The following is a 27,509-nucleotide window of genomic DNA, read 5'->3' as shown; positions in this document are numbered from 1 at the left end:
TGCTTAACCGTTTTCGGGGTGGCAAGACATGGTGGGTTCTCAGAACACCGCTAATGGTGAGCGGGGTAGTGGGAATGCAAAAAATGCGGAAATAGCAGCAGGCAGATTTGGTGCTAGACTCCTCAGCAGAAAATGCACAGCTGCCGGATTCACCAAACTTGTGGCGTTCCGAGTTGTACAATGTTGTTTACAGCCACGTCAACAAGCTAACTGCTGTATCCATTAGCTTCACAACAGATTTGTGTTTAGATAGATAGATTAGTTCCTCAGTAAATAGTCTAAATTTATGTACCTTGGTCATTAGTTCCTCATTAGTTCTTCATTAGTTCCACAGTAACTACTGTATTTGTGTGTACCTTATTGTAAAGTGTGACCGAAAATAGAATAAGAATAATAAATACAGAACAGATCACGTCAAATTTGTCTAGTCCTTCCATGACAGGAGATATGTGATACACATATCGGTAGCGGTTGATATCAGAAATTGAGAGTTGGACAATATCGGCATATCGACTATCAGCAAAAGACCCAGTATGAGACATCCCTAGTTTTAACTGGGTGGACAATCACTTTTTCAGACAGGGCCATTTAAAAACTGCATTTTGTGTATGTGAAATCTCAACGTTTGAAGCAAAAGCATAATCAGTAAAGCATAAAGATATGAACGTAAAAAAATGTGGGCTTTTTTTTTATAGCAGTGATATGTGTATGCTGCATTGTACCTGTAATACCACATATTTAGAAATGATTACCCTCCAGGGTGAATGAGATGTGTTCGATGATCAGTGAGAAAGAGTGTGGTGCCACTGCAGAATATCATCCAATTCTTGCAAACTATGAGCAGATTATTTAGACCTATGTGTAAAAATCCTCTGACGCCTCATTCCATCTTTTTGTTTCACTGCTCGACATGACTCAGCTTATTTTGTTGTTTTTTTTTACGCCATATTGTATCTCACTGTCTTGATTCCTTGCCGCAGGAAGCTATTCCGCCTCGCTGCCTTACATCCTGATGGGAGGCTTGACCACAATGGCGGCGTTGCTGAGCCTCCTGCTGCCCGAGAGCTACGGAATGCCTCTTCCGGAAACCATCGCCAACATGCATCCCTTTCCTGGGTGAGTCGTTGCTAGGATACCAGGATACTGTGTGCACTTTGGGCTTTATGTTGCTTGTTGAAATAAAGTTTGTAAATTTTATTTTCTAGCACTTGGAATCTGAATTGTATAGATTCCATCAATGGACTTTAAATTTAACGTTAATGCGTGTTGGTGTGTATAGTTGATCTGGATGCAGGCCTGGCAAGGATGCTGTGAACAAGGGCTATGTTCACACTCCAGGTCAATTCCAATTTTTTTTTACTCATATGTGACCTCTATCTGATTTTTTCATGTCAGCATGAACAGCACAATTTAGAATTTTTAAAATGCGGTTAAGGCCTTATTTGTATGCAGATATGAATCCCATATGTATGCCATGCTACTGCAGTCTGAACCGTCATGTCGCATATATGCGACCTGTACGTCCTCCAAAGGCACGTTTTGCCGTGCTTAGAGAAACTTGGATAAAGGTACTCATGTAGGCAAAAGCTCTTCTTGTTATCTGAAAATTATTTTTAAAAAATGTCAGTTGAAGTGACTCACGGCAATGTCCCAGCACCAACATGTGTCGAAATGACACAAGTTCTCCACAAACTGCCATAACCAAAACTCTTGCCCTCTTTCTTCTTAATCTGCTATGCAGGATCATTTGGTTACGAAAATACTGACTCCCGTTGGACGGAATCTTTAAAATCCCACAAACACGTTAAGAAGAGCACACACATCGTAGCAATCTTTTCTTTCGTAAACACACGGCAATGCGTGTGATATTGTGCTTTTGTGCATGCATGTCACTTCCCGGACGCTTTGCGTTCACATTGACAAGTTGCATTTTTTTGGTAATGTGAACGACCACATAATAAATCTGATTTCAATAAAAAAAATCTGAATTGGGAATCATACCCTGCAGTGTGACGTAGCCAAGATGACTCTTCATTTGTCTTGTAGATGCTGTCGGAAGAATGTCTATAAACTCACGCACACCAAAGAAGAAGAGAATGCGACTGAGAAGAAGTCCCAGGATGTGCAGGCAGAACAACAGGAGCATTTACACGAGGAATCACTAAAATGAGTATCATTAGTGGATATCATCAACAGGGACTTTTAATGACGTGATGTAGAAACAAATCCAATGACTCACTATTACCACATTATTATTCTTTTTAAATTCTTTATTTTCTATGAGAAATGTAGAAGACAAATAAAACATATCAGTCCTTGAAATGATGCCGTCTACTGCAGACTGATTTTAGCATTTAAATGATCACAGGCTTCACAAGACCGTCACGCATTTGGAGGTTTTTCTTCTTGTGATGCATGGACGCATCAGGCTGTAAGACAGAGGCGGAAAAGAACATTGGGAATTAGTTACACAATAATCACACATTGGCTGCAAAAATGGGTTTTGAAGTTGTATTAAGACCTTTGCTACCAAGAATAACAACATATGAATTTTTGCACTGTTTTATGCAGAATAGCAAACATTCTCCCACAGCAGCTGGAGGAAGCGCTGTCCTGGAACGAGGAAAGACCCAATAGAGACGCAGAAGAGGAAAAAGACTCCTCGCGTAGCTGAACGCAGCCATCGTTTGGGACATCATGGATGAAGGTGAGAACCTTGTCAGATTTTGTAGATTTCTTATTGCTAAGACCGAGTCCACAGGGGACGTTCCTGAGATTTTTTTTTTGACATGTTGAAAAAAATGTGTGTCCACACTGTGCTGGGTTAGTAAATACTTTCATCCAGACAGGAATGGATCAGCGGGTGAAAAGGATGTAATACACAAGGCACACCTACAGTGGTGTGAAGAAGTGTTTGCCCCCTTCATGATTTCTTATTTTTTTGCACGTTTGTCACACTTAAATGTTTCAGATCATCAAATTTAAATATTAGTCAATGACAACACAAATGAACACAAAATGCGATTTTGAAATCAACCGTTTTATTATTACGGGAGAAAAAAACAATCCAAACCCACATGGCCCGGTGTGAAAAAGTGATTGCCCCCCCCAACCCCATTAAAACATAATTTAACAGAGTAATGCCGCGTTTCAGAAAAAGAATGTCATACCAACAGTAAAATATGGTGGTGGTAGTGTGATGGTCTGGGGCTGTTTTGCTGCTTCAAGGACATGGAAGACTTGCTGTGATAAATGAAACCATTAATTCTGCAGTCTACCAAAAAATCCTGAAGGAGAATGTCCGGCCATCAGTTGGTGACCTCAAGCTGAAACCAACTTGGGTTCTGCAGCAGGACAATGATCCAAAACACACCAGCAAGTCCACCTCTGAATGGCTGAAGAAAAACAAAATGAAGACTTTGGAGTGGCCTAGTCAAAGTCCTGACCTGAATCCTATTGAGATGCTGTGGCATGACCTTAAGAAAGCTCTTCATGTTGGAAAACCCTCCAATGTGGCTGAATGACAACAATTCTGCAATGATGATTGGGACAAAACTCCCCCACAGTGCTGTAAGAGACTCATTGCAAGTTATCACAAATGCTTGATTGCAGTTGTTGCTGCTAAGGGTGGCCCAACCAGTTATTAGGTTTAGGGGGAAATCACTTTTTCACACAGGGACATGTGGGTTTGGATTTTTTTTCTCTCTTAATAATAAAAAGTTTCATTTAAAAAATGCATTTTGTGTTCAGTTGTGTTGTCATTGACTGATATTTAAATTTGTTTGATGATCTGAAACATTTAAGTGTGACAAAAATGCAAAACAATAAGGAATCAGGAAGGGGGCAAACACTTTTTGACACCACTGTACATGTGTGGCGCTGTAAACAGGACAAGCAGACAGAACCTTCTGACACACCAACCATAAAAGAAGAAAGAATGCATGCGCATAAGTCTGTCGTTTTCTGGTTTTTAAGGCTTATCTAGACTTACGACGAAGTGGAATTACTTCAACTATTAATTTTGGAGAATAAGACAACAAAATATCAGGAGAATGTCGAATGGGGTGAGTCATGTCCGTCGAAATATTTAGATCTTGGCTTGTCGTCAAAGCTCACGTCTGGTCACTTCACGGCGACGGGTCGTTGACAACATTGTTTCTGTAAAACAGCGGATCGGCTGCCTACATGGCACCTAAATTGCATTTAAAAGAAAACAGGACCAAATCTCACATAAATAATAAAAAGCTTGACTGTACAAACAATGAATGAACACAAACTGCACCGGTTTCTCTGAAAAAAATAATATGAAATAACAATAAGTGTCTCTTTAACAGAAAATCTGCAACAGTACATCCTCTTATTCACATTTTCTTGTTACTGCCTTTCGTTCTTGTTACTGACATTGGGATTTTTCTGAATTTGTCACACAATTGCTCTTTTTGTTTATGTTTGAGTAAGATCTCTGCAGCAGAAGCACTCCACAACTCTCCCGTCAGTGAAATATGTTTTTGTTTTGCTCCAATATCCATATAATCCTTTGTGAAGACTCATTTGCATGTTGCTGTAAAGGAATGTGCTATGGCTCTCATAGATTTTTTATGCTGGGCTATAAAGTTTCAGAGCATACTGTATAAGACACAGCAGTTTGGCACTGGATTCTGGAAGAATGAACATATACCTGTATATCGGTCCGTCCTTTCACTTTGCAATGTCTGGTTTTCTCGATCAACTGTTGCTGCAGAAAATATGGATGGATGGATGATTCACTCGGCAAGTAAACAAACTATTTCTTTGGCTCATTTTGAGTGACGTCACCGTGTTTGCTGTCACGTTAAATGTAATAACTGAAGTAATTCCGACCGCGCCGAAAGGTGGCCGAGTTCGGGAAGACCAGGGTTCGCATCTCCGCTTGGGCATCTCTGTGTGGAGTTTGCATGTTTTCCCTGTGCGTGCGTGGGTTTTCTCCACGTACTCTCCAACATTCAAAAAACATGCCTGTTAGGTCACTCTAAATTGTCAGCTGGGTTAGGCTCCAGCCTAATTAGGATAAGTGGCATAGAAAATGGATGGATGGATGGAATTCCGCCCGCAAACTGCTGCTGCTGTTGGTCTGCGAGCATGATTATATGTTATTATACAGTAGTACCTCGCATAGCGTAAACCTCCTTTTACGTAAATTCCACTGAACGTAAAGAATTTATGTAAAGTTTTTGCATCGTATTACGGAAGAAATTCCATATAACGTAAAGCGTCAAGTTGGTGCAAGTTTTTTTTTTTTTTCCAATCAACTTTATTAATGTCTCAAGTTGGTGCAAGTTCAGACTAACACTTGGTGACGCCTTCTGACGCATCACGCTCTCATTGGCTGATTTTCGGGGGAACCGCCTCCGCTCTCATCTCATTGGCTGATTATCGGGGCACCGCCTACGCTCTCATCTCATTGGCTGACTTATACAGCGCGTACGTGAGTTTGTGTGAGAGACAGACTTGTCCCTTCAACCTCCTTTCCTCTTCGTAGTCGCCCTTAAACTAACCTAAACAATTAAGTTAAGTTACAAATTAAAATTGTGCACAAAGCATTATCGTGTAGTGCGTGAGCGCTTGTCTGTGAGACCAGCTGACTCTTAGACTCTTTGAGTCGCGTTTCGACTCAGGCTAGTCCTCCTCCTCCTTCCTGCCTCCACTTGCGCTCCTGATCAAGACATCTCGTGAACGTTAGGATTGTTTTTGTTTTTCAGTTTTATTCATTTACAGTAATCTTATTTATTACCTTATTTTATATTGGAATATTACTCTATTATGTTTATGCTAACGTTTTCTTATATTTTCCCACCATATTTGGCGGACTTTGAATATTTTGAAGTGCCAAAGGGGTGAGTTTGGGAAGATCTTGGAACGGATTAGGCTATTTACATGTATTTTACGCTTCGTATAACATAAAATCCCTATAACATAAAGGTTCTCGGAACGGATTATTTATGTTGTAGGGACGTCTACTGTATTTCCCATTCACTTTAATTGCTCACTGGGTGCGGATTCGGGCCGAGGTCCGCCATTTGGTGATGGCTGTTCTAGGCTGTAAGAAGATTGCCAACACCCTGGTGGCCGAGACCGTACTGCGCTTTAACAGGACCGCTTCCACTCAGAACAGGCCTTGCCAGGCTCCGCCAAAGACGGTGAGCAGGGGCGAATTTAGTCATTTGGAGGCCCAAGGCAAACCTAGTCATTGGGACCCTCCACATGTTTTTTTTTTTTTTTTTTTTTTCCTGCTTTTGAAATCAGTTATCTGTCAGCCTAAGTTAACTAGTTATATAACTATGTTTATACCCCCCCCCAAAATGATTTGAAATATTGTTTAACAAGTGTGAATATGAAAAAAATGATCATATTTCTAGTCAAAGTCCTTAAAATAGTCCTGGGGGATTATTATTACCTAGCAAGTGAATCATCTCAACACTTTTACTGTCATTTATAAGAACTCTGAGTGACATTTACTATAGTTTATTGCTTTAACACTCACGTTTGTGGTGAAAAGCGTCACTCTCGGCTTCATCCCCTGCATTCTCATATCTACGTTTGTTGTGACTGTGAAAAAGGTTGACACCTTCGGTAGTTTTTATAAAACTGTTTCCACTCGCCTTCTGCTCTTCTCCGCTCCACTGGGGTAACTCCACGCCAACAAGTTTGTTTCACTCCCGTCTTCCGGAATCAATGTGCACATGCGCAGTAACATGGAATAGTCCATTGCATGAGAAGGGAAGGGCAGTGGTTGAAACTTTGATGAAAGACGATGCATTTTGATGTAGTTTTAAGAATGGGAATTAAGACTAAAACAGTATTATGTACTGCACCTTAAATTGAAGAAAAAAAATCAATAATCCGTTTTTATGAGCCTGTGTTTGCCTAATGGTAAGTACGCCCTTGATGGGGAGTGCACATGCTCAGCGTCAGTGGTTGCTCAGATTGTTGCTCAGTTTATAAAAAAGACGCATGAGTGCTGCCAGCATTGTGATATCCTGAAGCAGAGCATGATTCCCTTCTTTGGTAAAGTAAGATATGCAAGGCAGTATTCCTAGGTAAGTAGCTCAAACACACCTCCAAGATGACAACTGCCTTGCTAAAGAAGCTGAAGGGAAAGGTGATGGATCTAAACCCTACTGAGCATCTGTGGGGCATCCAGGGTGGAGGAGTGTTAAACGGAAGGTGTTTAACATCCACCAGCTCCATCACGTCGTCATAAAAGCCTGGAAGAAGATTCCAGAGGCCACCTGTGAAGTTTGAGTGAGCTCCAGCTCCAAGATAGTTAAAAAAAATAATAATGGTATCCAAACCAAAAATTAACACTTTAGAGTTTAGACATTTTCATGTGGTTTGGGCATTAATGGTTATTTGTTGAGTTACTTTGAGGGGACAGTCAGCTGCACCCTTACTACTTTACATTGTATCAAGGTGTTGTTTCTTTGGTGTTCCATGAAAAGACATCAAATATTTGCAGAAATGTGAGGGGTGTAGTCACTTTTATGACCTAGTGTATGTCGGGATACTACTTATCTTTACAATTTGTGTGGATAATGTCTCTAAAACAAATTGACTTATCTTTAAAGTCAAACAAGTTCTCTGTTTTCCCATCTTGACTTCCTCATATTACGTAATGCTTGTAAAATTACAACTTAATCTCGTTAGATTACAACTTTTTCTCTGAATATTTTCACTTTCCATCCATCCATATTCTAGTAAAATTAAAAAAAATGTTGCTGTTCTTTTTTTGTTTGTTTTCTTATTGAATTATAGTTTTATAATGTGCACTGCTCTTTGGACACCCCCGATTTATAGCATGCCGGGCTGCATTCCAAAAGCAGTTTGAGTTGCCCTCGATGACTTCCAGAGAATAAATTGAGCAAGGTAATTATTGTAGTTCTACTTTTGCGGTGGCAACATGTCAGAGCAAACAATTTATAAACAAACAAGTTGCATTCCATTTATCATGTCCACTCCTCCCACATCCACTTTCCCTCGGCTCTGCAGGGTTTTAGTCACTCTCACTGACTTGCCCTCAGCACTTGGTATTATGTAATTACCAGGGCTAGTAGCGCCTTATTAATACGTTAATGGAAGTTTCCTTTAACGGCACTACGTTTTTTAGATGCGCGATTAATGCACACACGTCCTGTTTGACCCTCGGGTGACGCCGTAGTTTGAGGAAGCAGCAGTGACCGTGTGGTCACAAAGGGGAGCAAATATTGAGCAGAAACTGACAAAGAAAGGGGTATTTTTTTTATTGGTAATTTAGCTTCAAAGCCCTGGCAGATAGCGCTCACAACAAGACCAAAGTTATTTGTATCTACTGTCGCTGTGATTGGAATTGTCACGGACTACGTCGTCGTCGACTTGCGCCAGACAAAAGCGAGAAGGTACTGAAGCACTGCCAGTACTTTTTATCGTCATTTAAACAGTGGTACCTTGGCATATGAGTGTCCCGACTAACGAGTCTTTTTTTTTTTTTTTTTTTTTAGACGCGAGCCGTCTCTCGGCTGATTTTTTGCTTGGAACTGCGAGCTAAAATTTGGGTACAAAATGCTAGTTAATGGCAGGCATACCCGAGGACAGCTATTGGGGGCTGCTGTCAATGTGACCACGACTGAAGAGCTAGCAGCGCTAGCATTAGCGCCGCACTAACTAGTCGTCAATACATCAGTAAAACATACGTACATTGTAGTGATCAAATTTATCTCGTTTATTATTTATTGTGTAAAACTATTCAAATTAAATTAAATTAAAAGCATGGAATGAACGGACGTACATTTATCTGGTCACGCAGGCACGAGTAGATGAAAAATTTACTTGCAATGTCTCATATTTTAGTTGCAAAATGTGACATTTTGTCCACAGTCTGGAGCCCTACATCTTTTCCTACTTCAGTGGTAAACAACCGGTCTTTGATATTCATTTGTACCACTGCATGGGTTGTGGGTAATAAGTCTTGAGTGACCATTGATGTTGGTTTGCTCCCTCAGCAATCCTACCTTTGTCTCTTGTGCATTTGCTGGATGGTCTCAGGTAGAGGGCGCCTAAAACTCTCTGGTAGGAAGAGCGTGACAAAGGCGGACACCATGGCCAGAGACCCAAAGGTGACGTATGACAGATACTTGAAGTAGACATCTGTGCGACAAAGGCCGTGTTTTTAAATGAAACAAGTTGTAAGTTTCAACAAGACGGCAGTGCCCAAATGCTCTCACTTAGTTGCAGCAGAAATGGTGCAATGCAGCTTCCCGTCCTGGAAACCATGACGCACGTCCCAGATGCCGTGTTCCTCAGGCCGGTTGGGTAGAGCTCAGCGGTGAAGGCAAAGAGAAGCGACGTGCCGGCGGTCACTGCAAATTTACCCAGCATCTCCAAGGCTACGGCCACCCCTAATACACCTGAGGGCGAGGGAGCAAATGTGACATGTTATGAGTCAGTTTGGGAAACCCCAAGCTTTATGGTCTACAACAGCCCCAACGAAGCACTCGCACACGCCGCACGCAACACACGCACACACTCATAGCACTTTATTTATTTATTTGTATTATTTACTTGTATTAATGTCTCTTCTGTTGTTGTTGCTTAAGTTATTGGTATATATGTTTATGTGTTTATGTTTCTTATGTTCTTATTCTTTCATTTGTTTTCTTTCTTTTCTTGGGAGAATGAACAGAATAAGATTTTCATTGCATGGTATAACTGCTGTTGTACTATGCACATGACAATAAAACTCTCTTGAATCTTGAATCTTGAAACAGGGGTAGGGAACCTGTGGCTCTTTTGATGATTGCATCTGGCTCTGAGACATTTCTTAACATGATAAAATGTATTTATTTTAAAGTAAAACATTACAGAAGTCACAGTGTTCAAAATATAAAGCTGTTTTATGCATCTTAATCCATCCATTCATTTTCTACAGCAGAGACAAAGCCAGCTGTCTGTCCTTCCCATATTTTCCGGGTCAGACGCTGTCAAAACTCGATTATTACTGAATAATGCGGTAGCCTACCCGTGTCATTGAGAGGTCAAGAAGTAAACGTCCCTCCTTTAATCAAATAGTCAGCGAGATAATTCTGCAGAGCCCTTTAGACAAAGAAGATGGCGAAAAGAAAGACAGAGTAAAGTCCATAACATGCAGCACCAGATGTCTCTCACGGAAATACATTTGAAAAAATGTTGCTTTCATGGCTCTCTTAGCCAAAAGGCTCCCAACACATGGTATACAACAATGTCAAACGCATGACTGCTACCCCTAATTTCTAACTTTGACTATTTCAGAGGTTATTTCACTCTGTCTCAGCAAGTAGCCTAGTTTTAAAATCATGCTCAAGGTAACTAGGGTCAAAGATCGCATTGGTTGAAGTTTTGTAGTTGTAGCATGGCATTCAGTAGCTCTATCCTGAACATGTGGGCCTGACTTGTCCTGGAAAAATCAAGGTGGTTCCACTCTGTAGTCCTGTAGGTGGCAGTATTGCACCTTGCTGTCAACTGCCACGCATAGCAAGCTGTTCTTCCCCACATCGCCGTCTGCTGGATGAGGTGTTTCACTGCTTGCACCTTTTTCCAATTGAATGTCTACTCTAATCATCTACCGGTGTTTAACTAACACTCTGCTGCTCCCACTCACTTTGAGGTACCAGCTGAATGAAGAAGAGCGACAAGGCCACGACCAGGAAGACCAGGATGACGGCCACGCGTCGAGGTAGGAAGCGCACGGCCAAGCAGGTGCTGCTGTACGCTGGCACCTCCACCACGGCAGACAGGAAGCAGCTGATGTACGGGTCCGAGTGGAGTCGTGATGTGTTCAAGGACAGGCCAAAGTAGCAGATACTCAGTGTGAACCTAGTGAGACACTAATGGTTTTACTCTGGATAACATTGTGTTGTGTGTGTGTGTTACTGACCACACAAAGCACAGAATGATTGTTGTTGCTGCGATGCTTCTTCTCCTCAGCAGGTCAAGGAAAGTGTAGCGCTGCACAGACTTTGCCTCGGGTGTGTCTGTCTACAAGATGAAACAACTGTGAGTGCTGTCAGTCACCGTGCACGTCATTCTGCACTCGCTGGCCACAACATTAGGTACACACGCACATGATTGTGACACTGCCAGAATGTTTGCTTTGATGGTTGTACTTTCTGCACTCCACTAAGATGCAACCTAATACGGGTAAAAATACAGTAAAGGTGTGTTCAAGAACCGTGAACAAAGTGGGACAGGTTGCCACTCGCAACAAACAAACATGCAAAAACTTTGGAATTTCTATCTGTCTCTTATTTTTTTGAATAAAATAATGGCCCATATTTCCAAAATTGATATCCATTTACATACAATGAGATGTAGTTATTTACAAATTCTTTTTTATGTATTTTTTACGTACTTTTTTTAATCATTGGACCTGAAAGTTTCCCGCGGCCCAGTGGCAGCATGCTTGGGGGTATGGTGTGGTCTTTTACACATTTGAAAATACTGTAAGAATGACACTTTTATACAATTGGCTTCTTTACGTAAGATTAATGTCTACATCAACAAATGTAACGGTAGAATCGTATCGAATTGTATCGTTGGTACACGTATCAAATCGTTCTGTTTTTAAAATACATCGTTTTTTTTTAAATTGTGTCGTAACCTGTGTATCTAGATGCGTATCGAATCGTCTATCACAAAGAGATTTACATCTCTGTTATTCCCATACGGGGCTGTGGCATTTGGCTTTGCAATCTTCTAATTTCGAGTACATTACCTTGTATTGCTCCTCACGAAGCGCCACTAGTGGCCCACTCTGCCCCCACAGAGACAAAAGGACTGTATGACTGACAAGAGGTCCATGGAACGCTGTTGTTCTGTGAAGCATCTACTGTAGGTACTGAAACCAATGCACAGAGTGAACCCTCTTCCTGCCAGTTTGGAGGCGAGCGACGAGGAAAACAGACACGCATGTACATGGCAATAAATGAGGCCGGCAAAATGATCGAGTTAATTTTCATTTATCGAGTGATTTATTTATTTATTATCACAAGACATTTTTTTTCTGAACGGGAAATCTTTCACATTTTAATCTCGCAAGATCTTGTGTCATGAGATCTTGTGACACCCCTGATATTGTTATATTAAAAGCTGTTTTGGTCGTTACAGTCAACGTGCATTGGGGCCAAGTGGAGGCAGTGACCCAGCAGATGGCTCGGTGCCGAAATAAATGCTTACTGTGTGTTAACACTAGCGCCATCTGCAGGTCTGGAGTGGAGCAGAATCACCACACCACCATCACGATTTTAAGTAAAGCAAGTCAGACATGTTTTCAGGTGTACCTAAAGAAGTGTCTGGTGAGTGTATGTCGTAGGAACATGAAGTTGACTTGCATGTATCAGGTAATCGGTAAAGATTTTCTCCGGAGCTTCCACTCTGTTCATCTTTGCAGCTCTCCTCACAATGGTCTCGGCCTCCGCCACTCGTCCTTGAGACAACAACCACATCGGAGACTCTGGGAGGACCCTGTCTCACACACACACACACACACACACACACACAACGATATGGAATCTCAAAGCGGATAGCTAGTAACAACCATCAGGTGAGTCTTTCCTAGTAATGACCACAGCCCACCACCAGAGGGGGATGTAGAACACGGCAGGCACTGCGATTGCCACTGTCAGGTTCATCCAGCTCCTGAGGAAGTAAGCCACGAGGGGCAGCATCATGTAGCCCAAGGCGAAGCCAATGCACACGCCCATCGATGCGTACGCCACTCGAGCCTTGCCCGTTAAGATTTCTGTGCCTGCACAGTAGAGAAAACAAAAAAGTGATGTCAGTCCTGTCATACAGGAAACCGTCCAATCTAAACTTCAAAAGGTTACAAGTATCAGGCTGTAAAAAAATACACACAGACATTACAATCATAAAAATGTTGAAAACAGGGTCTCCACCGAGTGCCGCATACTAAAAAAAATGAAATGATGCGGGGGTCGCTTTGGAATTTCAATACCAATCCAATTTAAGTTGAAACATGCAAAGCTATTTGAAGAAAACACTAACCTTAGCTTTGTGTTGTAGTTGACAAAGCAAATTGTTTTTAGTGTAATATCTAATATACCCTAATATGCCCGAGGGCCAATAAAAAGAACAGCTGCGGGCTGAAAATAGCCGCCGGGCTGCAGTTTGGACATCCTACTGTAGAGGATTGTAAATTGAATTCCCTTAAAGTGTCTTCTTTGTTTGGTTCGTTTCAACCACAATGTCATGTGCATGTTTACCCAGCACATAGCAGGAGATGTAATTGGAGATGTTTCCCAATCCACTGCAAAAAAAAAACACACAGAGCACCTCCCAGGAGGGCGAGGCGATCTGAGCCAGGTTGAACACGGCCTGAACCGCCATGGTTGCAAACAGAACCGGCTTACGGCCAAACCTGAAAGAAAATGAAAACAACAGAGTAGCCTTGCACTGGTTCCATTCTACATGAATGCAGTGTCAAGCGGTCAGGGCCAGCAAGGCCTTCTTTGCAGGCCTAAACACTATCAGAAGCACTGATCTACATTTATAACTCAAATTCTAGTATATGTTCCATGAAATTGTGTTGATTTATTGTTTACTGATTCTATTCTGTTCGTTTAGTAGTGTGTTTCTTGGCTGCACTGTTTCTAGTACTGCATGTGCATATTACATTTTTTCATCCAATCACATCTTCTGTGTGTTGCCATGCCAAAGTAATCTGTCCAGGGCCTTCAAAATCAGGAATGCTGGCCCATGTCACACACACACACTATCAGCAATGGGGCTTTTCCTTCAAACAATCAGAATTCAGATTCACCTCATAGGGCCAGCGAGCAGGCGTACAGTGATGTCACCATTTTCCGTCTTCTGATTGGTTGATGTCTGAAAGTCTATTTGTCACAGTAACTTACACTGTGTGCTTGAACACATCATCACATGAACAGTGCAGTGCTTAATTGATCCACAAAGAAAGGAGTTCTGTTTTCGTGAACAAATAAGTGAATTAATTCATCAATGATGGGTGTTTGGTGATGGATTATGGTCTATTAGTAGTCAAAACATATTGAAATACAAGTGATACAGTATGTAGTATTCTGGTCATTAGGCGGCGGTAATGACACAAAACATTGAGGCGTTAGCTTACATTACATTACCTTAACACTGCATGAAGTCAGACATGGCATGTACGACATGATAGAGTGAAAATAAGTTATCCTCCCATCCCGTGTGGAAGTGGTAAGTTTTTGGTTTCTTAAGTCTAGAAGAAATCAATTCTAGGCTAACTGGTTATCTCACTAGCTAGCGGCCGTCTCAAGTCCCTGCAGCATAAGAGTTGCAATGTGGTGTAAACAATGAATAATAGGAGTGTAAAGGTGACTACAGGGAAAGTCATCAACAGGCTTTCTATGATCTAACTACGAAAATATTCCATGTACGTATTAACACTGAATCCTATATCGCGAAAATTCATTTAACGCAGTTGGGTCTGGTTGGGTCGAACCGCTACAAAGGAGGGAAGACTGTATACATACAGTTTAATTTATATGGAAGTCAACCTGGGAAAGGGTTTGTTCTTGACTCCTACTGGAAGTCTTCTTGACCAGTGCCTACAAGTGAGCGGTGAGTGTGATGTATTTTATTTCATTTATTTATATCGATAAATATTGATTGTAAGCCACTCCAGATGATGATGTAGTGTAGAAGCTTGAAGATGGTGTATTGTAAGACAAAGGGTCTATTGTTTTGTTTTTTTTGCTTTAGTATAAAAAGGTATTTATCCCCAATTCTGAAATGCCTTCCTCCCAAGGTCTGCAGAATGAAAGTGGAGAGTACGAGCCTTAAAGCTTAAAGCCTCCACCATCAACTTGACGACTCTTAAAGTGTGACTTCTGTTTTGTAGTTATGCTATAGCAGGGGTGTCCAAATTGTGGCCCAGGGGCCATTTGCAGCCTGCGGCTATTTGTTATTGGCCCGCAGCACACTATGAAACTATAATTTAACAAGAAAACTAAAAAAAAAGAATAAAGTCTAAATATTAAAAAAAAAAAAAAGTTATAATCTTAGGAGAAAAAGTCATAATTTTACAAGAATAACATAATATTAACGTAATCTAATGAAATATAAGGAAAAAATAACATTTGAGTAGCATAAAGTTGCAATATTAAAGATGTTACTTTAAAAATTTATATATTAGGAAAAACAGAAAACAATAAGGTCGGGAATCCAGTCTCAAGCATCGATGGGAACCCGGACTAACATTGCAGTTCTTCCGGGATCCTTCCAGTATTTTTATTTCGATTCCTAGTTTGGATGTCCACTTCGTCGACCACAAGAAATAGTCACGAACACCAACAAAGAACAAACAGCTATAAAGTTTGGCTTAACTTTAAAAAAAAAAAGAAAAAAAAAGTGGTCGGCTCAGTGCAACATTTGAAACACAGTGTTATCATGCAAAGGAGGGTGCATGACCGACATGATTCAACACTCCACATTCATGGTGTAGAAATAACAGAGTCCCCATCTTTCATGCGCTACGTCGCACTTCCTCTAAGCAATCAGAATCAGGGAAGTCAAACATTAAATGACATGTGTCTCATGCCAATGTAACCCAGGCTTTCAAGAAGCTAGCTGATGTGGAAGTTCGCTGTAAATAAAAGACGAGAGCTACGGCTAGCCAAGTTTATCATTTGCATAGTACGTCTCTGTTAGCAACAGTCAAGGGACCTTCTCAACTCGCACAACGCACTTCCAGCCTTCAAAATAAGAGCGCTTTCGGCTATATCCTGTTTACTTGTGTTCACAAAAAAAGGGTTTCTTAAAAAATAACTTATACCAACAATACAGCAAAAAATACTACTTTTCAAAAGTAAACATCTCCCGTAAAAATAAACGTGATGAAATGTATATTCTTGTTGAAAATAGCCCTGTAAGAAATTCATAGTTAAGTTGATAACAAGTTCATATCACTAAACAATTCATGGAGAAGTTCAGACATTTCATCCAAAAAGAACTCTGGTTAGTTCCCTCATTTAAACCATGCAAGCATTTATGATCCTACCTCATAAAAGAATTGGAATCGAGAATCGCGAGGAATCGAAATTTCAAAATGCCCAACCCTATGAAACAATTTTGGAAAGTTAGGTTGTGGAAAAAGCTGTGTTACGCCAGTACAATCACAATATTCTGGGAAAATAAAAATAAAAAATAGCACAAGTGATAAAAATAACTCGTCATTTTTACGAGAATAAAGTCAAAATAAAGTCAAAATATTACAAGAATATTGTTTTATTCTAACGATAAAAAAGTCGCAATTTGTCAATTTAGTAGCAGTGAAAATATTAAAGAAAGAAATTAATATTTGAAAAGTTGTAATGTTATGGGAAACAAGCAAAACAATGAATAAAATGGTCATTTGTGAAAAATTAGGTTGTGGAAAAAGTTATCATATGGAAATAAAGAGAAAATATTATGGGAATAAATTAGGGAAAAACTACATTTATATGCGAGAACTACGCTAAAAACCCACAGCATTTCAGTATGTGGTATTAAATTATGGAACGGATTGAGCAAGAAACTCAAGGCACCAAGATGAGTGAATTCAAAAAACAATACAAGCAGTTGATATTTGCAAAATACAAGGCAGAAGAGTCTTGAACTTGTTTTCTTATGCTTATCTCTATTTATTATTATTCATTTATTATTATACTGATTATTATATTGTGAAAAATAATTATATCCGCATATTGTTACATTAACTTATTATTTTAATACAGGAAGTGAATAAATGTACTACAAAAGATGTGGAACAGATGGGGAATAGGATTAAATAAGCTTTGCTTCTTCCTACTCTTTTTAGACATGTGGAACTGTGAATTGAATTATGTGATGTATTCCATTGGAATTTGCATGCATGTTCAAATAAAATGAAACCATAACCATAAAGTCCATCCATCCATCCATTTTCTATACCGCTTCTCCTCTTTAGGGTCACGGGGGCATGCTCGAGCCTATCCCAGCTGACTTTGGGCGACAGGCGGGGTACACCCTGGACTGGTCGCCAGCCAATGGCAGGGCACATATAGAAAAACAACCAATCACACTCACATTCATACCTATGGACAATTTAGAGTCTCCAATTAACCTAACATGCATGTTTTTGAATGTGGGAGGAAACAGAAGTACTCGGAGAAAACCCACACACGCACGGGGAGAACATGCAAACTCCACACAGAAATGCCCAGGGGAGAATCGAACCCAGAATCGAACTTCCCGATCTCCAGGCTGTTACTGTGTTGGCCAACATGCTAACCACGAGACCACAGTGCGGCCCTAACCATAAAGTCATACTATGAAAACAAAATTTACAAAGATTATTTCAAAAGAAAGTTGAAATAAAAAAATAAAAAAGAGCACAAATGTAGAAAAAAAGATCATATGAATCATAGGCTGTTTCACCGATCAAACAAAGCTGAAATGCAGGTCTTTCTTCTTAACATATCTTAACGAAATATCAAAATGGCAACAAAGTTGCATCCTTCCATTTTTCACTATGTGGCTCTTGCTGGAAAACCCCCTGGGTTATAGTGTCATGAAAATTCAAAACTAGACTGAAGTTTATGCATTTGTTTTAAATAAAAGTAAGGTTAACACATTTTTAAGACCTTTCAATATCATGTTTAAGACATTTTGTGACATTTTAAAGATAATTTGAAGTAATTTAAGGCCTTTAATTGAAATGATTGGTTTGTATACGGTTTGTATAAAAGTAATGTGATAGTGGTGGTATTAAGAGGTGGATTGTCCCCACTGAAGGCCCAGGTACCAAATGCACCGCCCACCACTGCTCACGTTATGCAACAACAACAATGAATGGTTAAACACCGTATACCATTGTGAACAATGGGTACATACTGTACATCAACAGTCAAAGACTGAAAATCACAAGCTGTTCATGGCCCACGGGCTCATTTTGTTTGACAAATGTGGGTTGAAAGTGATTTCTTTGTTCCTCTGAATGCTGTTGATGTGCTGTCACTTCATGTTAGCAATGACTGATGACGGTGATGCCCTCCTTTCAGCAGCGTACCTGTCTGAGAGCACCCCCGAGAAGAAGGACCCCACAAGAACTCCCAGGAAGAAAACGGTGGAGGTGAACGGCTGCTTCCAGCTCTCATTGCAAACCAGGTCAAACTGGAAGTGCAAGCAGAGTGACGGTGGCGTTTGGCACCATTAGGCTGACAAAATAGACTTAGGCAAAGTCAAACATCAATCAGGTGTAAATCTGCATCACTTCACTTCACTTTGCTTTGCTTTTGAACATGAATCACACATGTGACGACATGAAAGAGTGCAGAAGCATGATGACCTCAGAGACCACGGTGGACTGGTAGCGTTCGCTGCTGTAGCTCCAGCCGTCCACGCAGTCCTCCTGCTCCAGGCTGCTCAGGTTGACGTCCTGCCCGGGAACCAGACCCATGTCAGAGAGGTTGCGGACCACATCCAGTCTGTACCTGCGGCATTGGCTCCTCTCCAGCTCCCCGTTGACCTCCTCCAAAGCCAAACCACAAGGTACACAAACTGTTAGCTCACTAGTTAGCATTTGCATGTTTGTCAAACAATATGTACCCTACATAGGCCTGTAATCAATAAATCAATTAACCGTACACTAAATCAAAACAAACTCCATAATTTTGCCGGCCTTGATAAATTGACATGTGCATGTGTGTTTGTTGGTGCTAGCGAGTGTACACACAGAGTGCTGCAAGTTAGTGTCGTGTAACAAGCCAGCAAACGCAAAGGGGTGATTCTCCTGAAAGGGGTACCTGCAAAAGAGGCGTACCAGTGACAGTGCAGTTACTTCGAGGGTCATGACGCACAGACTACAGTGATTAGAAGCCATAGCCATGTGCAAACATATTGAATAAACAGAGGAAACAGTGTTGGATACTTTCCTTGTGCCTGTTGTGTATAAAACACCATCTGATGTCAAAGTTTGCGCGTTGCCATTTTGTGACATGAAAATGCTTGTGGCAAGGACAATGAAATAAATACAGTGTTCCCTCGCTACATCGCGGTTCACCTTTCACGGACTCGCTCTTTCGCTGATTTTGGTGCAGTTTTGCATGTTTTTTTTTTAATATCGTATGAACGCGCATTGTGTCCTGCGTCGTTGTGGTGTATTAGGTAGGGCCATCTGTCGGTGCTCTGTTGCATGTGTCTGTTATTGTATTTACTACTGCTACCACTAGAGGGTGTTGTATACTCATGTGAGAGTTGAAGATATGTCCAGACTGTCCAGTTTGCCTCAGCATGTATAGAGCCACAACAATCCTGACTGGCTAAGGGAGAACCCACCCATTGTGTTCTGCATTCTGATTTTTTTCAACCAATCTCCTTAGTGCAGGACTGCTTGTATCCTGTTATATGATCACTAGCAGCTAGCGGTCATACAACAGACTTCAGACTTTTACAACAAAGTAACAGAGCATTCCCTGGAGAGGGATAGGAGCGTGACAGTAGATATGCTATCACAAAGGCCTGTCACGATAAAAAAATTTGCTGGCCGATAACTGTGCTACAAATTATCGTCGATAATCGATTTTATCGAAAAACAATTTTTTGGACCATTTTTTCAGTAATTGTCATAAGAGGTGTACTGCACATTTGAATGACTAGATGGTACTTAAGTGCAGTGTACGGTGTACCTGTTTGAGACATTAGCTTGACACAGAAGTTGCCTGTACCAATGTTTTTGCAATGGTTGTGAGAGCGCACCATTTTGCACTGTTTTGTTTGTATTTGCCGACCAAACGTGTGATAGGTTAAAATTGATACATACAATACCTTGTTTAATTGATGTGCAATTGTTTGGAAAGGGAAGATTAAACGATCATCCATTAAATCATAAAATGTTTAAATGGAAGTGTCTTGCTGTAACCTTACATGCAATTTTAATTGAATGTGTGCTCACAGATACATTTGTGCTGTATTTATAGTGTTACATGTGCAATGTTTAATGCATTGATGTTTTTGTTAATATGCTAATTAAGTAGAAAAGTTTGTATCTGTAAAACTAAAACTGCTGTGAGTTTTGTATAACTTGAAAAGGGTTTGTACTCTCCAAAGCTACTTATGTCCTGTAGGAATATTGTTTATTTGCTGTCTTGCGTATTAAACATTACACTGTGTGATCATTTCTCCCCATATCAGGGGTGTAACAAACGCCTCAGCGTTACTGTCGGCACGAAGGCGTCGCTGCCCGAGGCACCTAATGTACATCTGTAGTTTTGTTTTTTTTCCCAGTTGAAAAAAACTGTCCGTGTCGGTCGTCTGTGTTCATGCACTCACCGTGTTCATTCTGTTTAAAACCGAAGAACATGTAAACTCCACACAGAGATGCCCAACGGAGATCCAAACCCAGACCTTCCTATGTGTCCAACATGCTAACCACGTGCAGCCCTATCCATTATTCCATTTGATTTGATTAATATTAGTTACAATTATGCACTAACATGCATGTACCGTATTTTCATAGTTTGGGTGATCCTGCGACTTCCACTCAGGTGCAACTTATCATCATCATCTTTATTTCAGACACATATATGGTCCACAGAACATTAAAAACTAAACTGACGTCACCAACAAGACACAGTAAGGGATGTTTATCCATTGCTATATAAGATAAGGAGGCCAGTGCTTGCACAAGCTAGAAAAGGACCTGATAAAACGATTACCAATGCATCGCAATGCATCTTTTTTTGTGATCAAGAGTTTGTCCATTTTTTTCATGCATCATTTTTTTTCTATATATCATTTCTGTTTACTCTCTGTGTACCACTAAAACAAAGCATATTTGTCATGATCCACAATTAAAATAAACATGAAACAGATTAATTTACTTCCATTATCTTTTAATAATTGGAAGGTTACATCTACCAACATAATTCCCATTGCACAGAACCAGCAGGAAAAGTAAAGTGCACCAGTAGCAGCATGTATAAAATTAACAAACGTCCGCATATTCTGAGTAACCAACATAAAAAATCTGCCATTATTCACAATAATTCATTTAGTTTATTCAAACTAAAATCCTGAGCATAGAATCTGTGACAAAACAATATTTTTGCTGTATAGCAAAGTAAAAACAGCTTTCATGCAAGAAGATATAGATTTCTGTGCTCGCAGCTCTCGTACAAAAATAATGCTTGCAGACGTCAGTATATTATGAATAACCAAATCAACTAGCATGCCCTTATTAACAATTGCAGTGTCAGTGAAATAATGTTGCGATGGGACATCTGGGTTCCAAAGTGCACAACAAAGCACAAAAGCCCTGCTTATCAACAACCGAATACGCCCACAAATCCTTCGCAGTAAAAGTGTTTCAAGCAGAAACCCTTTTTCGAGTTGGGTGGAAAATTAGTTATCACCTGCTCAATGGTTCTCTGGTTGGCAGCAACTATTTGTTCTGTCAGCATCGATTACTGACATTTATGAATTGATTGATTAAATTAATAAAATAAGAAATTAATAAAATGTCCGCATCGCAATGCATCTAAGAATCGATTATTTCTCCCACCCCTAGCGTGTATAGGTCAAAACGTACGAGGAAGCAATAAATGGCGCGCACTTGCTTGTGCCAGGGAGGAAGGAGGAGAGAGCAAAGGCTGGGAAGCCGTAATTTTTGTTGACAATTCTTTTTGTCACACATTTACACTTGCGTTTCTTATGTATTCTTCTTTTGCCATCTGCCATCACTTCACATACAACGTATCTGTTTGCTCTCCCGGTTTCCCGGTCTCATCATTATCAAAGCTTGTTATCATAAACCCACCACACCACCGTATCCTGTTCAGTGTCTCTGTTAAGCGCGTCATCAAGACCCACCAGGACCCATCCCAACCCTCTCAGCAGCAAAAGGTACAAGGAGGCCACATTACTTGCTAGTTGCTGCAACGTTCTTTCAAATGACGGCTCTGATTGCACAAAAAAGCCCCTGCTTTCATTGGCCATTACAGGTGGGAACGTTTCCACACCTAAGTGAAGTTGCCATACCACATTAATTGGCTGAGGTATTTGAGTGCAGGTGTGGATTGCACTATTTAAAGTAGATAATTAATCATGGCGAGCTATACCACCCTCTGCTCATCCTGATTTTGTATTGCATTTTTAACAAATGTTTTGTACTCATTGATCATTTATTCTTAAGTATGTCAGCATTATTAATAATTTATACCCGATTCCCTTCCAAAAAATAACAGGAATCTAGGAAACTTCACCGGCACTGTCCAGTCACACTGGTTGAATTTTAGGCTAAAAAGTTACTGAATCGATTTAAAGTTACTGAATCGTTTTGGATCGTAGCGTTGTAAATGAACCAATATCGTCCTTGAATCGTATTGGCAACCACGAATCGTGATAAGAATCAATTTGTTATTAAAAGGAATCGTTACACCCCTCATGTGCTGACTAAGTTAAAGTGGGGTGATGGTTGGTGTTTTTTGGGGACACCTACTAGCAGCAACAATGAATTCAGTTGAGTTTGTGATGCAGTTAGGCACACAAATTTTATGGTAAGGTGCATACTGCATGCTTTTCGTTTCGGAATACTTTCTAACACGCTTCTGCCTTGTGTCTGTAAGTAATGTGCAACTATAGCTATTTAGAAATGTGGTATTTTAGACAGGAGTGTTGTTTAATGAGGATACTTATTATGTCTGGCTTGGCAATTGTAGTTGCTGTGTCAGCCACTTACTAACTAAATACACATGATTTACGTATGATTTTAAGTCCGTCTTGTGAATGCAAAAATTAAGTTTTGGTGTTAAAATACGGCTGTTTGATACGTTTCTACACACTGGGATGTGTCCAGGATGTGTCTTCTTTGACAGCATTCTGACATGTATTAAACAGGTAAAGTTTTAATGTTTTAATGTATTCATGTACTTTAAAAAGCTTGATTTCTTTCAGCATGTGTAGCTTTAGTTTGTGTTCTTGTTGGCGTAAACATTGCAAACATTTAACACAAAATATCGTCCAGTGCGACTTGTGTTGTTTTCCTCTTCATGATGCAATTTTTGACTGATGCGACTTGTACTCCGGAGCAACTTATCTACATTCCACATTCACGTCACACTGACTTGCTATGATTACGTGCTCGAGGCCAGAGACCGTTTGTCTTCATAACAAGTTTCTACAATGGCGTTTCCATGACAACGGGCTCTGATTAACCTATGATACATCCTTGCACCTGATAAAGTTTGTATCAATATGCCTCTGTCCCTCCTGTCGGGGAGACACTCACATCAGACTGCAAAAGGATTTGTGTTGAGTGCCTCCTTCTACGGGGAATAACGAAGACACTTCTTTTACCAACCATCAGGCAAGTTGGAATTCAACTGAATCTCTCATCGGCCCGTCTCTTGTCTAGTAAGGGGTGATTTTTTCCACCCTGACATTTTGACAGTTATGACTTCAACTGAATTCTGCATACCGCATTTTCCAGACTATAAGTCACGTCAGTCAAAAAATATATATATAACATAACATATAATATAACATAACGAGCTAACAAGCAGGTTCCCAAGCAAGTTCGCCAAGCTCCCGATTTCACGGTCCACTGCTGTTGACACAAGCCTTGCACGACCCTCTCGCAGCTGTTGATTACTTTGTTCATGTCAGTCAGCATGCTAAGAAGCATGCTAAGAAGTTATATAGTATATATAAAGCTAAGAAGTTATATATATTTCATCTCAGCTTTGTCACATAGGTGAAAATAGGTCCTATAGGCCTATTATTACTATCAACTTCGCTATTGGCTCTCTTTTTCCTGTTTTTGATGCTGTTTTCTTTTTAATCTTCCAAATACCGGTAGTCTTTGTAAATGTTCTTCTCCTGATATGACGTTATTGCCACAATAGTATCAAGTTTCACTTTAGTTCCATAAAATAACCTCCCCCAACCTAATTTTCCACAAATGACAACTTTATTTTTTGTTTTTCACAATAATATTACAACTTTAAAAAATTTGATTTTTTTTCTTTAATATTTCAACGCTAAGCTACTAAAATGACATTTTTTCTCTCATATTAGTTTATTCTCATAAAATGTGCACCTTTTTTCTTTATTAGAATATGGCTTTTTTTCTCATATTTTCACTTTATTCTTGTAAAATTACAGCATTTATTTGTTTTTTTATTTTGTAGTGTAACTTCTTTCTTGTAAATCTTCTTCTCGTAATTACTGTACGACTTTATTCCCATAATACTTTTTGAGTTTATTCTTATAATGTTAGAACTTTCCCCCAAGCTAATTTTCCAAAAATTTCAATTTTGTTGTTTTGTTTTTCAGAATATTACAACTTTCATCACACATCTTTCTTTATTATTTCAACTTTACGCTACTAAAATGAGCAGCAGGATTCCGCACACCCCCACACAAGGATTTTATTCATGGATTTTTCCTCAGCTTTTAATACTGTAAATAACAACACACTGCTACAACATCTGTCATCACTCCACGTTCATACAATGCTCATTTTATGGATCAAGGAATTCTTATGTGATAGGCCACAGCATGTGTTTTTAAATGATTTTAGGTCCAACCAAATTGCCTTAAAGACTGGCCTCCCTCCTCTTTCAACCTCTCGTCATTCATGGCCAGCAGGTGGAGCAGGTTGACTGTTTTAAATACATGGGGTAGACATAGACAAGAACCTGTCTTTTGGACACCACACAGACTCTGCTTTCAAAAAGGCACAACAACACCTCCACCTCCTGAGACAATTGAGATCTTTTCATGTTAGCAAAGACATTTTAACTCTTGTGTACACTTCACTCATAGAATCCATCCTCGCATATAATATCTCTTCCTGGTACAATTTTCTCACACTCAAACATAAAACAAAACTCTCAAGAATCATAAACCAGGCCAGTAAAATCATTTTTTTAAGCCGTGTTGGAAGACAAATTTCTGTTCTATAGAACAGACAATAAAATTCTATTCTATTCTAATCCAAATGATAAACTCCACTAAGAAAATAGTCGTTAGTTGCAGCCCTAATTCATGCTCAACACGATGCATGATACTGTACATGTTCATACAATCCAAAAACATGAGGGTTGTTTTTCTTTCGCTCTACTTTGCAGTCTAATCTTTCCTCACGCAATTCTGCTCCAAACTAATCACCGAATCAAAGGTTGCAAACAGTTCACTGCAGCAATGACAATGCTGAACATTCTGCATTCTGTATTGTTAGGAGATGTGCAATACCTCTATTGGGATCACAGCTTCCTTCCAGGCTTGGCTGAGGTTGACCTCGGGGACCAGGCAGCGGTGTTTGGGTGTGTCCGTGACGAAGACCAGGGAGAAGGAGTTCAGTCCGTTGGGCAAGATGGTGGAACAGAGCATGAAGAAGACCATCAGCTGGAAGCGCCCCCACTCTCCCAGGAAGGCCACGCTGGCATCGTAGTCCCTCATGGCGGAACCTGGTCCGACCCGCTTCTCGGCTCGACTTGATCAGGTTTGTTTTTCTTCTGTTTGTCTCTGACCACCTCATCTAGTTGTCATGTGGCTTCTAAGTTATCAAGTGTAGACGGGCAGTCCTTGGCTCCGCCTACAAGACATTTTTTACAACCGGGTCAATGATTGGTCAAAACCCTCCGCCGCCCACCATGCGGTGTGGTTTGGGGCTTTTTTTTGTTATGTTTTGAGCATGTCAGCTGTGCTGTGTCACATCTGCTAGCCGGTGGGCGCTGTTCTTATATTTTTTAATAGAAAAAAATTGTGGTTTGGAGCTAAAGAGGCTTAGTCTTAATGAGTTCGTAGATAGCCGTATGGTGGCCGAGTGGTTAGTATGTTGGACACACAGGATATGGGGAAGACCTGGGTTTGAATTAGCGCTGCACAAAATTTGTGCAATATGGGTGTCTAGTTTTGCGTTAACGATATTATTGCGGTATTTTTTTCTTTCACCTAACAATACAATGTGCATAAACCATGTTAAAAAATCTATTAACAAACGTAAACAAAAAATACCTATTAAGCTCGCAACCCAATTACTTTCAAATGTAGTACGGAACAAATATTTACATTTATTTTGACCTTTAAAGTATTGACTAAAGTTGCTTATTCTATTATTTTGCAGACAAAAATACAAAAGTTACTCACCCATTTCAAATGTTGCATTTATTTGCATGATAACACCTTAATACGTTCATGTGTATTTTTCATGCAATCTGGAAACACTTTGATGCAAAAGCTTTGACAAAACCTCCTATACATCAACATTCAGTTTTTGTACCTGGAAACATCAAATCTTTCAACTTAAAGTGCAACTGGCAAGCATTTTGAAGCAAGCGCTTGGGGTGGGAGACATGAGGTAGCTGATGAGTTCCGCTTCCATCGCATGTGATGATGCTGCAGTAGATGTTGGAGCTGGGACACACTTGAAAAAACTGCTCAGGGATTTTTTGGACTTCTTTTGGATGTCTTCTGGATCCATGTTGTCATGTTGACCATCATGGCTTTGCTCCTTAAGTATTCAATGTGACATTTGTCAATTAGATTGTGATAAAAAATGTATAGTTTGAACAGATGACTGTGTTGATGACACGATTTACCTTTGGGAATAATGCTTCAATTTGTAAAGTCACTCGGGCTTTGATGTTGTGCAATTTGTCACTGCTGATGTAGCCTGCCTTAAACCGAAGATCCGTGAAGCAGGCCGTGTTCAACAGCTCTTGAGTGGATGGGTCGTCATATTTAGAGTTCAAGTAGTCCAGAATCTTCTTCTTAGTGGATTTTGTCAAATCACTGTCTTGTTCTTTCGCAGCAAGAACTGAGGTGTTGAAAACATGGAGTACTGGTTTCACATACAAAACGCTATCATAGCTTTCACTTGAAATGGCACCAGTGAATTCTTGTAGAGGCTGCAAAGCCCGGTTTATGGATTCCAGAACATCTACGTCCTGCCAAGTTATAATCAAATGTCTGGACCTCTTCTCAGCTGACAGGACATCACTCGGGGCTTTCTGCTACTCTCTGAATCATCTGTTGTCTGGACCCCCACCTTGTGGGGCATTCTGTTATTCGTGCATGCTCTGGGATGTTGTGTTCTCTGTGCTTTTTTTCAGGGCAGGCTTCTCCCTCCAACTATGGGAGAAGTGCCCCACCAACGTCTTGCAAAGTCCAACAGCTCTTGTAATGCGATCATCACCTTTGACTGCATTCTCCGCAACAAATGACAAACAAAGAAACACTTACTAGATTGAAGCACTTTTTACTGAAATAAATAAATGCAACATTAATTCCTACTTATATAATAACACTACATAAAAAATGAAGTTCAGAGTGGTCACTAAAGTGTCTGGCCAGTTCCAGTTGGTTAAAACATTCCGCAGGGCAGCAGCAACAATGTTACCGGCAGCCTACGCTGACGCACGGCAGTTTAAGCATAAAAGAACACTGAAACAAGTTGTTATTATTCTGTAAAGTTTTGTTTG

The 27,509-nt window shown here is 40.2% G+C and overlaps 2 protein-coding genes across 5 annotated transcripts in view; one reads left to right on the top strand and one right to left on the bottom strand.

Annotated features, from left to right (window-relative positions):
- LOC129168931 (solute carrier family 22 member 4-like) overlaps nucleotides 1-2,889 on the top strand; it is a 29,140-nt gene extending 26,251 nt beyond the window's left edge. For all 4 annotated transcript variants that reach the window (XM_054754777.1, XM_054754774.1, XM_054754775.1 and 1 more), the window contains 2 exons: nucleotides 981-1,116; nucleotides 2,047-2,889. In XM_054754777.1, coding sequence (XP_054610752.1) covers nucleotides 981-1,116; nucleotides 2,047-2,170 — 260 coding nt within the window. In that variant the 3' untranslated portion in view covers nucleotides 2,171-2,889. The remainder of the gene's footprint in view (nucleotides 1-980; nucleotides 1,117-2,046) is intronic.
- LOC129168933 (solute carrier family 22 member 4-like) lies at nucleotides 1,877-25,521 on the bottom strand. Its single transcript, XM_054754782.1, has 11 exons — nucleotides 25,279-25,521; nucleotides 18,374-18,556; nucleotides 18,095-18,198; nucleotides 13,269-13,423; nucleotides 12,622-12,793; nucleotides 12,374-12,510; nucleotides 10,925-11,021; nucleotides 10,649-10,863; nucleotides 9,237-9,419; nucleotides 9,024-9,159; nucleotides 1,877-2,429 (listed from the first exon to the last, which is right to left on the bottom strand). The coding sequence occupies exons 1-11, from the start codon at nucleotides 25,483-25,485 to the stop codon at nucleotides 2,372-2,374; spliced, it is 1,647 nt and encodes a 548-aa protein (XP_054610757.1). The 5' UTR covers nucleotides 25,486-25,521; the 3' UTR covers nucleotides 1,877-2,371.
- Nucleotides 25,522-27,509: the final 1,988 nt, after the last annotated feature.

The sequence above is a fragment of the Dunckerocampus dactyliophorus genome, chromosome 16 (assembly GCF_027744805.1).
Source record: "Dunckerocampus dactyliophorus isolate RoL2022-P2 chromosome 16, RoL_Ddac_1.1, whole genome shotgun sequence".
NCBI classification, from domain to species: domain Eukaryota; kingdom Metazoa; phylum Chordata; class Actinopteri; order Syngnathiformes; family Syngnathidae; genus Dunckerocampus; species Dunckerocampus dactyliophorus.
Note: the sequence above shows the minus strand (reverse complement) of the source record. Positions and strands in the feature narration are given on the sequence as shown.